Source organism: Prunus persica, chromosome G2 (assembly GCF_000346465.2).
Source record: "Prunus persica cultivar Lovell chromosome G2, Prunus_persica_NCBIv2, whole genome shotgun sequence".
Taxonomy (NCBI): domain Eukaryota; kingdom Viridiplantae; phylum Streptophyta; class Magnoliopsida; order Rosales; family Rosaceae; genus Prunus; species Prunus persica.
In genome coordinates, this window is record NC_034010.1 from 19,814,737 (window position 1) to 19,828,066 (window position 13,330).

Consider the following 13,330-nt stretch of genomic DNA (forward strand, 5'->3'; position numbering starts at 1 on the left):
GTAGGCTCGACCAAAAGAAACGTGGCACAAAAAAGAAAAAAAAAAAAAACTTGATAGGAGGAAAAGAATTGTGTTTTGTTTGAGGAAAAGAATTAATTTGCCCAATGAGATTAGGAAACTATATACACATATGTAGCTTGAGGCTTTGGCGAACACTACTGTGATTTAGAGTTCCAAATTTTGATATAATCTTTTCTCTTTCAAACAAGATGAAGTATGTTCGTGATCAGGCTTTCAAGGAACATTGATGCGAGCGATAGCCTCTTGTTGACGACTATGGTGGCTTTGCTTGCCCTCCGCTGGATGACCTTGAAGCTGTCTTCATCCTTGAAACCACCATTGATCCCTCCAAGGTCCTGTTTAGTTCATGGGAAAGGAGATTTGGGGATAGAAATCAATTGCTTTCCCATGTTTGGTAAGTCTAGGTATGAAAAATTGTTGCCTGGTCCATGGGAAAGTTGGGGGGAAAGTGAAGCCATCCTCCCAACTTGGGTTTTGTTTTCTCTCATCATGGGAAAGTTTGGGAAAATGAGCCAATATTAAATAAACATTTTTCTTGACCATTTTGTCCTATTAACAATTTAGAATTACAATATATCATTAAATGCATTCTTTTTTTTATTTGATTTAATATGAGTATAATTGAAAATTATACAAACTTTGTTTTCCATTCATACTCAAAACAAACATGGAAAAAGAAATAAAATGATATCTTCCAGTTACTTTCCCAGCATTACTAAACGCAGGAAAAGAATATTCTATTTCGCATCCCTTGGGAAATAACATGAAAAATAATTTTCCCTCAAATTCATTCCGTAACCCAAATATAGCCCAAGTTGTCAAACTTGATGAGCACGACTTGGCAATTCTCGAGAAGCTCAAGAAACCATCCCCCGGTGGCAAAAGGCAAGGATTTGGGGACCATCCGCTTGATGCTAAATGCACTGCCTTCATCTTCTTGCCAACAAAACCCTAAGGCTCCCACAAAAATCTAATCATCATCATTAGCAAGATTGGGATGATGAAGACAAGTTGGAGTGTAGTAAGCGAAAACTTCACCAAGGCTATCAAGAGTATCAAAACGAGGTCGGGTTTTGAAAAAGAACAAGTTGTTGACCAGTTCGAGGAGGTGCCGAGCCTTCTAAACGTTTTTATTCTCTAGTTTATTCAATTCATTCATTAATTGTGATCAAATGTAACACGAGAACTATTATCCAAATTTTCAAATGGCATAAATGTATACACTAATCAATTTGTGGTATTCAAAACAATTCAACTAGTTTTTGCCTTGAATCATCATCATGGCTTCCATTTTGGGGCATATTATCTAAATTGTTTTTATGCCCAAATTAATGCATACACTAATCACTAAGCCTAAATAAACAAACAACCCACTTTGTAATTAATTATGCTTCCTCACAAATCATAAATTTAGTAAGTAAGGCCAAGCCTCCTCTTAAAATTCCCTTTTCCATGATGACCATGTGTATTATCTCAATTCGAATCCACGCGTGGGTTCACCCCACCCCCTTATTCCTCATATACAATATACTATGTGGTCAATTGAGTCCAGATTTTTGGTGTGCTCTTAAGTGATCGTGAGTTCAAATCCCTATGATATTGTGTGTGTGAATTTTCCCCATTTTCACTGCTTCACTTTGTACAAAAAAAAAAGAAGAAGATTGAGTTAAAAGTAGGATAAAGCAACGGGTTATGAGTGTGAAAGCATATGGTTTTACTACTAAAATTTGATTGGATATAAAATAATGGGTATTAAGGGCCCATTCGTTATCATTTTCTAACCCCGTTTTATGTTTTCCTAGAATAAAAACAACCAAAAATGCGTTCGGTGCAATTAAGTTAGAAAACACGGAAAAAGAAGAATTGAAAACGATTTCAACTTTCTTCATAAAACAAGAAAACAACTTTCAGACGTTTTCATCATTTTCAAAGGGAAGTGAAAACAAGGGAAATAGTTTCAGCTGGAACAAGACATCATCATTATCTATTCCATTCTCACCTTTCTCAAATCCCAGACCCAAAAATTGAGCACCCCACTATCTCTTCCTTTCTCTCGTTGCCTTCTTTTGTGAGACCCACTCCAACTCCAAGACCACAACCTTCACCACAATTAGATCCTTGGCTTGAATCAAACTCCTCAACGCCATAGCCTCCGCCACAGCCTCCCTCCACCATCACCACCCAATGACTCGGACCGTAACAGCCACAGCCGACCCAATTGAACAAATCGAGGGTGATAGTTATGTGGTGGTTTGAATTATGTGTTTCAGTGTGATTTTGTTGCTGTTTTCACATGGGTTATATAAACCCAAGCAACACCAGCACTCATGGGAGGAGAGGATATATGAAGAGAGATGAGAGAGTGAGAGTGAAAAAAAGAAGGGAGGTGGGTGGTGGGAAGTCTGTGAGTTGGGGAAGAAAAGTCGAGAAGAAGGAGGAAGGAAAAGTGTGCTAACATTTTTATTTTATTTTATAATCTTGCTTTAATTAAACATTAGTTTCAGATAATTTTAGGTTTTTTGGTTATAATAAACATTAAAAAAATATTAATGAAGAAATAAAAGTTGAAGAGAAATGACACTTCATTGTTTATTTTATTCTCATATCCTACTACAAGAAGTTCTTTACTCAATAATCTGTATTTATTTTGGGAAATTTTTTTTTTTGTACGTATAAAAAACTATTCTTATAAGTTATATGCATACTTGTTCAGTTTATCAATTAACCAACAAAATCCAACTTTTTTATTTATCATTTTCACTTATTATTAAAGATAATTCTAGATTTTTTTAACATTAAAATTATTAATTATTTTGTTTAGAACATACATTATCAAAAATACACTCGAAAAATAGCTCATATATTATTATTCTCAAATTGTACTATCAGACACGTTTTTACTGTTTTTATTTTCTGAATTTGTTTTCTAATTAATCTACTAGACACATTATTAAATACTGAAAATGTAAATTCATTTTATCGTTTTCATTCTCTAAAAATATTCTCTAAAAACATTCTCTGAAAACTTTACCAGACGGGCCCTAAGTTACTAATAATATCTAAAGTTGAATTAATTTAATGATGGTTATCAAAGAGTTATTTTTAGGTCACTAATTAGTTGATATTATAAAATACAAGTAGTAACACTCAAGTGAAATAAGAAGTGCATTGTCAGTAAATGTTGGTTCAATTGATAAAGTCCTTGCATTGTGTGTAGCCCCACCAGTGTTTGAGTTCCGTTGTCAACAGTCCTCGTGAGTACACGATCAGTAATTTCCTATCTAAATCCATATAGGTAGCAGCTGGCAGTTGGGTGCCACAAATAACTCTTTCCAGCTCAAGGTCGTGAGTCTACTTTGACGTTGGTGGTAAGAGTAGCCAATCTCCCTTAAATTTTTTTTTTTTAAATTTTAAAAAAAAACAGTGCATTGATTTGATTTCCAAAAAAGAAAAAGAAAAAAAAAAAGACGCTCATTGATTTTTCATGTGGTTGGCTTGACAAAAAAGAAACCTGGCACAACAAAAAACTAAGAAAAAGAACAATCATAAAAGAGGAAAATAATTGCATTCTAATTTTTTCGGTATGGGAAGAAATTAATTCTAGTTCCGATGCTCCAACTTCTCTTATCATAAAGCAAAATGAAACACACAGACACACAAGTGGGATATTTTGGTCCAAGTAAAATCAAGTGAGTACGTTTGAGCCATTTTTTCCACTTGATTTTCTCTCTGCTTTGATCATTTTCAAGTTTTTCTCACTTCTTCATAGCCTCTCTGTTTCTCTGATTTCTCAACCACAAAATGAAGTACATGGGTTTTTGTGACAGCAATGTCAATCCGAGTTATAGATGCTTCTCTCATTCTCATTCGTGAGAGGGCAAAGCTCAAGGTACCTAATTTTTGTTTCATGTAGATTTTTTGGACTTGGAATTGGTTTTGGTGAAATGGGTTCTTTTTGTTTCTGTGTGGGGGGAACTTGAGCGTGCTTTAGGAGGCGTTCCTCCTCAGATTAGAGAGGCTATCTTGTGTGGTATCATCAAGTCAACAACTGAAGAAGGTATCTAATTATCTAATTAAATTTTTGAAGCAATTATTTATCTGTAGCAGTTGCTTTTTTTCATTATCATTTAAATAAGAACATCATGAGTTTTATGAAATTTTTTTTTTTTTTTTTAAACATCACGTTTCTGAATACTCATACGCATATATATACACACACAATCATAGATGAAGCTCATTATGGTAATCTATAGATGTTAGATGTACATTGCTAAAATGTCTCACATGAAAAAAAAAAAAAAAAAACAGAAAACTTCCAATTGCTCCATCTTGACACCATCCAACTAGCTACGGCTTCAGCCAAGACACTCTCAACCATTATTTCTTCAATAATCTTCAAGGGAGAAGATATTGTGATAATACCAATAGATTATTTCTTCAAAATATTGCTAGACAGGATTTTCTTCCCTTAAGGACTGGTCCGAAGCACAGGCACATGAGGTTTTATTGCATCCATCAGTTTAGAATGAAAAGTTCCACTAAAATAAACTTGGAACCACCATGTTAACATCAGATGTTTTTTTTTGTATTAAAAGAGCAATAATATGACTGTTACAATTTTCCTCTACAAGGAACAATAATTATAATCTTTAACCATATCACCTAATAAATCATATAGAAGAGAATTTCAGAAGGGCAACTATAGAGAAAAGTTGAACCACAGTATGTTCATTGCGCATGACATGCAGTCATATCACTTTTATAACCTTGAAAACTTTACCAGTATGACACAATTGCTTGCAATTTTTAAGTATTGTGAAACTCAGCCTTTTTAGAAGTGTACTTTGAAGCTGAGCTAGTACATTTCATATTTTAAATGCTTAGATGTCAAGTACAAGTTCCCTTCCTGCAGTATGATGCCATTTTCAGGCCTCAGATTTGAACACTTGCAGGTAATATCAGGGTAGCCTATTTCATTTTTAATTGGAAAATTTAGTGCCAACCTGTCAAGACCTTTTCAGGAAACTTCATTGTACGTACGGGGAATCCGTGGTACTGATTATGGCCACACTTTTCAGAAGAACAAAATTCTTCTTAACTGGATTCTAAATTTGAACTGTTCCTGAAATAATCATTATTTCATTGGAATACTTTTGGGCTGGTGTCATTATTCACTGAGAATTGTCACTTTTGTGAAATGTTAAGTTCAGTACAGATTGCATTTAGCCAATTTCTCATAAAGCTTATATCACAGGATTACTTTTCGAAGGAGACTGAAAATACTGTATCCATTAAATTGCCGAAGTTGTCAAACTAAAATTTCATAATTTCCTTTCTTTGTTGAAGTTTTCCACTGCCATGAAAGTGGAAACCGGTTAGGAGTTACCACTCTGTTGGAGAGCCTCCTGCCAATTTGTGGGAATAATATTTATCAAGTGTCTAAGTTGTATAGGGGTTGTGAAAAATGGTGGAAAAAAGTCATAGTCATTGCATTTATGGCAAAGGATTCCTCATGGTACCTCTATTATCATCATCATCATATATATATGCGAGCCTTTAGCTGCAATCCCAACTTTTTGTCCTCCTGGTACATGGAAATTTTAAAATGGGAAAAACATTCCGTCAGAGAAATATGGGGACACTTAATATCATATTTGGAATTGAAACTCAGAGTGGTATACTATACTGAGAGTAAATGTTGTCCTTATTTGGTTCCTGTTTGCTCAATTTGTTTCCTTGAAAGCTTCACAGATATATTACTGAGAGTAAATGTTGTCCTTATTTGGTTGAGACTTTTCATTCCAATGAGTATATACATACATCGGCTACATATATTTTTTGGATCTTTTGGAAGAACCTTTATATTGTGTCCATGCCCGTTCAGGATCTACTGCACCTATTAGTGTTAGGTGGCGACTGCTTTCTTATCTTGTTGTAAGAGCTGTCTCCGAGAAGGTTTTTTTGGGGGTTGGTTGTGGGGACCTGGGGATATCTATAACGCCTTTGAAAGGTAATGAATATTCACATGCAGGTAAATTCTTATCTGTAAATACAGTTTCCACTTAGTTAGGAAATGAATATTAGTCCAAATTCATGAAAGGAAATGATATATGTTTTAGTTTCACTTATCTATCTATCTATATGTTTTAGTCCAAATTCTACATCTATCTATATGAATCATTGCTGATTTTCTCTAAAGTATCTCACAGGAAGCGCTGTAGCATCCTCTTCTCTTTTGGGTGTTCCTCTTGGACATAACTCATCGTTTCTTCAAGGGCCCACTATACTGAGAGTAAAGGTGGTATACTATACGATGTTATATAGCATATATAAGCATTTTCTGATTTAGTCTTTCTGATATTGGCATTAAGTTTTGGCTTTATCACCTTATATAACTTTCCATATATAGTTAATGCATCTCTGATTCTCAAGTATAAACTTCCACATAAGCTTTGCCGTTTGCAAAAGTAGAGCTTTTTCTGTAGGCCTCTGTCTAAAATATAGATGAAATCTTAGATAGTACGTGTGTGTTGTCACTTACTATAACAAGTTCCATTCGACATGTATTTATCATGCTAGTTATATGCTAATTTTTTTTCCTTCTCCTTTGTATCTATTTAGCATTCAAGGTAATCTAGTTCTCATATGCTAATTAAGTTGAATGTCCTGTTTTATTTTGCTATGCAGCATTAACAGTCAACCTGATCAACTTGGTTTGCTGAACTTTCAGGTTGGTATTAGATCAATCAACAAGGAAGGGCCTGAACAAGGAAAACGATCTGGTCTCTATCTCTCCGTCTCTGTTTCTCTCTTTTGTTCCTCCTTACTTTCCTATGCATATCCATCACTATTTGTGCGTCTTATAATTTTGACAAACAAGCAAATCATGAAACCATACAATCAAGGTCTGATAATTGCATAGCATCCATACTGAGAGTGATAATTGCATGGCATCCATACTGAAAGTAACTCTTAAGAATTTTGTGTGTGACAGAAATTAAGGAAAGGTGTGAAGGCGTGTACATCTAGATAGATGTAGATGAGCCAGGGGGTCTCTGCTTCCGTGATGTTCTCAACATACTCCACAGCCTCCAAAGCGACGTTTTTGCTGTAGATGAATTCAACCCGCAGCGCGACACTGTTGATGGGATGACTGCAATGGTAGCTGCTAAGCTGGTGATAGAGTTGACTGCAAAGATATAAAAATGATAAAATTATCGTATGTGCCTGCGTTTGGTACACCTGGATAGTAAATTATCATATGCCTGCATAACACAGGATTCTTGCAGTTTCATTATCTGAAAGTGTTAAACATATAGCTGCAGTATGTAACTGAGAATTCATTTCCAGTTTCATTATCATGGAAAAAGGAATTTTAAGAGGAGGCTTGCCCTTAATTACTAAATTGGTGATTTGTCAGGAAGCTTAATTCCTTATCCTGTTGTAAGAGCTGTCTCCGAGACGCTTGGGGGACCTGTGGATATTCTTCATCTGGATGCCCATCCTGATACCTTAAAGCCTTTGAAGGCAATGAATATTCACACGCATCTTATTTTGCTCGAATATGGAAGGTGGTTATGCTCGGCTTCTTTTGCAGGTAAATTCTTATCTGTAAATACACCGTATGTATATTCCTCATGGCTTTTGTTCCCCCCTTAATTAGGAAATAAATATTAGTCAAATAACAAATTGATGAAAAGGGATTATTAACAACCTTGCATATCTTTTTAGTTTCACGTTAACCTGGCTATCTATATGTATCGTTGTTGATTTTCTGTAAAGCGTCTCATAGGATTTTGCCATCGCTTGTGGGAAAATTTGTAAATATTCTCAGCTGATAATGTTATATACCATAGAAGATTTTATAAGCATTTGGTATTTCTAATCTTGGCATCAGGTATGTAAAACCTTATTCAAAATTCAAATAATGGATTAATCACCTTATATGACTTTCAAATATGTTATTGCATCTGTGATTAAGTTTAAACTTCCACTTGAGCTTTGCCGTTAGCAAAAGTAGCATGTTTTATTAAGATGAGTGTGCTGTCGCTTACTATAGCAAGTTTCATTCGACATGTCTTTGTCATCCTATGACTTATGCTACTTCTTTTTCTTCTCCTTTACATCTATTCAGCATTTAACCTAATGTAGTTCTTATATGTTCTTGCGCTGTAATTAAGTTGAATGTCCTGTTTTAGTTGTCAACCAGCATTTCAGCCAGCCTGCTGAATTTGGTTGCTGAATTTTTAGGTTGGTATTAGATCAATCAACAAAGCAGGGCGTGAACAAGGAAAATGATTTGGCGTTGAACAATATGAAATGGGAACCTTTTCAAGAGATCGTCATTTTTCGGAAATGCTGGTCTCTCTTCTCCCTCCCTCCGTCCCTGTCTCGTGTATCTTTGTGTTTATATTTCTGCATGTACTTATAACAGTACTGAGAGTAACTCTTAAGAAATTTGTGTTTGACAGAAATTAGGGGAAGGTGTGAAGGGCGTGTACATCTTGATAGATGTAGATTGCCTTGATCCTGCATTTGCTCCCGGAGTGTCACAAATTGAGCCTGGGGTCTTTCCTTCCGTGATGTTCTCAACATATTCCACAGCCTCCAAGGCGACGTTGTTGCTGCCGATGTCATTGAATTCAACCCGCAGCGTGACACTGTTGATGGGATGACTGCAATGGTAACAGCTAAGCTTGTGAGAGAGTTGACTGCAAAGATATCAAAATGAGGAAATTATCATGTGCCACCTGGAGACTAAACCAAAAAATTCTTCAGGACTAATTTCCGAAAAAATGAAAAAGTAAATTCTAGACTATTTTCCCAAAAAAAGAGAGCAAGAAATTTAAAACTAAAAGAAATCCTCAATCACATATTTAGTATTTAATAGAAAACTAAAAGAAACTTGGCACCAAAAAAAAAAAAAAAAAAAAAAGCGCTTAATAAGAGGAAAATAATTGTATTTTGTTTGGAGTAATACAAGAGAGTTTCTAAATAACTCCAACTTCTTGAAGCACAAAACACAAACATGGGCCATTTGCGTTTGGCGACAGTGGCAAGTTAGGGCTAGAAAGTGCAATAGAATTAATTAGAATAAGATATTCGTTTTCCCAATGAGATTAGGAAACAGAAAACTATAAAACTATAAATACATATGTAGCCTGAGCCTTTTGTAAACACTAGCTACTGTGATTTAGGGTTTCCAAAATTCCCCATAATCTTTTCTCTTTCAAACGATCGAGACCCTTCACTTCATTAGCTACTTTCTCTTTCAGACAAGATGAAGGCTTTGAAGGAACAGCGATGCGAGCGAGAGCCTCCTGTTGACGTTGACGTTGACGATGACGACTTTGTTGGACTCGCTTGCCCTCTCGACGACCTTGAAGCTGTCGTCATCCTTGAAAGTGAAACCACGACTTTCGATCCCTTCTTGTTCGACAACGTCAAACTTGATGACCACAACATGGCAATTCAAGAGAAGCCCAAGAAACCACCATCCCACGGCAAAGGGAAGAAGTTGGAGACCCTCCGATTGGTGCTATGCACACCACCTCCATCTTCTTGTCAACAAAACCCTACGGGGCCAACAAAATCTGATGCTCACCATCAACGGCAACACTGGGATGATGAAGAGAAATTGGAGAATAGCAAGCGAAAGCTTCACCAAGGCTATCAGGAGTTCCAAAGCAAGAGAAAGAAAATTCAACTTCTTGACGTCAAGAACTTGCCTTTGCCGTCTAAGCCTCAGCGAGGCCGGGTTTTGAGCGAGAACAAGCCGTTGATCAGTTCGAGGAAGTGCCCAGAGCCTTCTGATTTTTCGGAGAGCCAACAAAACCCTAAGGGGCTCACAAAATCTACTGATCATGATCTTCATCATCGGCAAGATTGGGATGATGAAGAGAAGTTGGAGACTAGTGTTCAAAAGCTTCACCAAGGCTATCAAGAGTTCCAAAACAAGCGAAAGAAAATTCAAATTATCGACATCAAGAACTTGCCTTTGCCGTCTAAGCCAGGACGAGGTCGGGTTTTGACAAAGAACAAGTTTCTGACTAGCTCCAGGAAGTGCCGAGCCTTCTGATTTCTTGGATATCAGATGTAAGTACCTGGTTTTTGAACCACAAAACGATTATAAGTACATGGTTTTTTTAGGAGAGCTAGCACGTTGTTTATTCAATTCATTCTGTAATTGTGATTAGTTTATGTACAATTGTAATTCGAGTGGGATATTTTAATTTGAGCGATTTTTTCCTGTTGATTTTCTCTCTGCTTTGATCATTTTTAAGTTTTTCTCACTTCTCTTCACAGCCTCTCTATCTCTCCGATTTCTTAACCACAAAATGATTATAAGTACGTGGGTTTTTGTGACAGCAATGCCAACCAATATTCCTAGTGCTTTGATAGACAAGGGTCAGAGCCGAGTTATAGATGTTCCTAGTGCTAAAGGTACCTATTTTCCATGTTGGGTAGTGTATAATTTTCAGACTTGGAAATTGTTTTGAGATATCCCTATTGTTTTTCCTTGTTTATAGATTGTTAGTGTAACTTGATGTGCTTCAAAAGCTTTATTTTGTTACACTGGGCTGAGTTTGAGCAGCAATTAGTTGAACCACATGTAATGTATGTTCATTGCGCATGACATGCAGTCATATCCCTTTTATAACATTGAAAACTTTACCAGTATGATACCATACAACTGCTTACTGGTATATTTCATATTTTAAATGCTTAGATGTCAAGTACCCTTCCTGCAGTATGATGCCATTTTCAGGCCTCAGATTTGAAATAGGGATCAGGGTACCCTGTTCCCTGATTTCTCTAATCGATTTCGTCGAGTTGACGTTCGTATAAAAGCATAATCTTTGTGCTTTTTGGGCACCCAAAAGGAAACATTTCATGAAAAGCAGCAATCTTGCTCTAGAAAATAGAATCTTACCGTAGTTTGTTTTCTTATTTTCCTATGATACATGTTCCTTGGCTTGCCATGGAATTTGGGGCTACAAAATCAATGTTTATGTATAAGTGGAGAGTCTTCTTCTTGTATTCAGTGTTAAATTATTCATTCAAATTTAGGGTACTGATTGCTCTGCTTTTCTTTTCTTTTCTGTTCTTTTGTTCCATTTTCTTACTTTTACAATTGGATGAGTGAAGAACCCTATAGAGGAAAAATGTAAACAAAAGCTATTTTTGTAGGTGACCAAAGATGACTATTCAGTCATTTTTCATGACAACTTCATTGGCGACGAGGACAAGGTTAGTTCTACTTCTATATAATTTGGTTTCAGGGTGTTTTTAAGGAGCAAAGGGTTACGGACATAACTCTGCTGGAATTGCTTTCCTATGGACCTCAGAAAGAGGCAGGAAAGGTAATTAAATTTGGAGATTGTCCTGTTTTCATATTGATAAATAATATGCATGCATGTAAGGTAGAATATTGTCTAGGATGAAAATTCAGGTAATTCATTCACATATCCATGTTGGAGGCCTATGCTAAGGAAAAAAAAAAAAAAAAAAGATGGAAGAATTTTTTAGTGGAAGGTAGAAAAGGATGACTCCCTATGCGTCATACTGCAGGAAACTTTAGTTAAGAAGTGATGCCATTTTCCTTTTAATTGGAAACTTTAGTGCCAACCCGTCAAGACCTTTTCAGGAAACTTCATCGTGCATCACTGGACTAGGAACGGGGAATCCGTTGTACTGATCATAACCACACTTTTCCCAGAGACTTCCCCGCTCTTAGGTCCAACAATGGCAATACTGAGACCCCATGTCAGCAGTTAGCCAATTTCTCATGAAGCTTATTCACTGAGAGAGAGAAAAATGCTGTATCCATTAAATTGCCGAAGTTATCAAACTAAAATTTCATAATTTCCTTTCTTTGTTGAAGTTTTCAACTGCCATGAAAGTGGAAACCGGTTAGGAGTTACCACCCTGTTGGGATCCTCCTGCCAATTTGTGGGAATAATGTTTACCAAGTGTCTAAGTTGTATAAGGGTTGTGAAAAATGGTGGAAAGAAGCCATAGTCATTGCATTTATGGGAAAGGATTCCTCATGGTACTTCTTTTATCATCTTCGTCATATATATATGTGAGCCTTTAGCTGCAATCCCAACTTTTTGTGCTTCCCTCCTGGTGCATGGATTTTTGAAACTGGGCAAAACATTCCATCAGAGAAATATTGGAATTTAAACTCAGAGTGGTATACTATACTAAGAGTAATGTTGTCCTTTTTTGGTTCCTGGAAAGCATCACAGATATATTATTGAGAGTAAATGTTGTCCTTACTTGTTTGAGACATTTCATTCCGGAATGAGTATATACATACACCTGCTACGTTTACCTTTTGGATTTTTTTGGAAGAACCTTTATATTGTGTCCATGCCCTTTCGGGATCCACTGCGCCCATTAGTGTTAGGTGGCGACCACTCAATATCTTATCCTGTTGTAAGAGCCGTCTCCGGGAAGCTTGTGGGACCTGTGGATATCTCTAAGCCCCTTGAAGGTAATGAATATTCTCATGCAGGTAAATTCTCATCTGTAAATACAGTTTCCAGTTAGTTTGGAAATGAATATTAGGCCAAATTCATGAAAGGAAATGATATCTGTTTTAGCTTCACATGAGCATGCTCATGAAAGGAAATGATGCTCATGTTGGTTATCTGTATGTATCATTGCTGATTTTCTCAAAAGCATCACTTTGTGAGAAAATTTATAAACATTCTTAACTGATAATATTTGCACTTTTTTTTCCCTGCATTCAAAGATTATAATCTTTTGTGTAGGAGGCAGAGTGGCTCATGTACAGTATGCAAATGAACATGGTCTCATGGAGTGTGAAGCCTTTGATTCAAGATATTTGGCAGTTAGCCTCCTTGTGTGATTCCGTCCAGTTTAGCCATGTGTTTAGTGAAGCTAATTTCTTAGCTGATGCTCTAGCAAACTTAGGCCATGGGATCTCCTCCTCATCTTTGGGAATTTGGCCTCCCTTTTTCTGTCGCCTCTGCTTTTTATTTCAACCTCTTTGGGCATGCGTGCTCTAGAGGTTTTAGTTTGTAATTTTACGTTGTAACATTGGAAGGAATTATTTTACAACTCTAATGCCCAAAACCCAAACCTCCATGCAAGATACCTAAAAGTCAAAAGGAAAGCTAATAAATCATATTTGTAAATTATGGAATCATTCATAGATCTATTAGTTAATTAAAAATATGATTTATCATAAGCACATGATATCTAAATTATAGAATTTATAATACGAAACAAAGAAGATGAAAAACCCATTTTATGAGGTAAAGATGCTAGAAAACTGAAC

At 36.1% G+C, this 13,330-nt stretch overlaps 1 protein-coding gene and 1 pseudogene across 1 annotated transcript; both read left to right on the top strand.

Annotated features, from left to right (window-relative positions):
* On the top strand, positions 277-8,956 carry LOC109947418 (annotated as a pseudogene).
* On the top strand, positions 9,302-11,972 carry LOC109947419. Its single transcript, XM_020557379.1, has 2 exons — positions 9,302-10,116; positions 11,212-11,972. Exon 1 carries the CDS (start codon positions 9,302-9,304, stop codon positions 10,097-10,099), a length of 798 nt encoding a protein of 265 aa, XP_020412968.1. The 3' UTR covers positions 10,100-10,116; positions 11,212-11,972.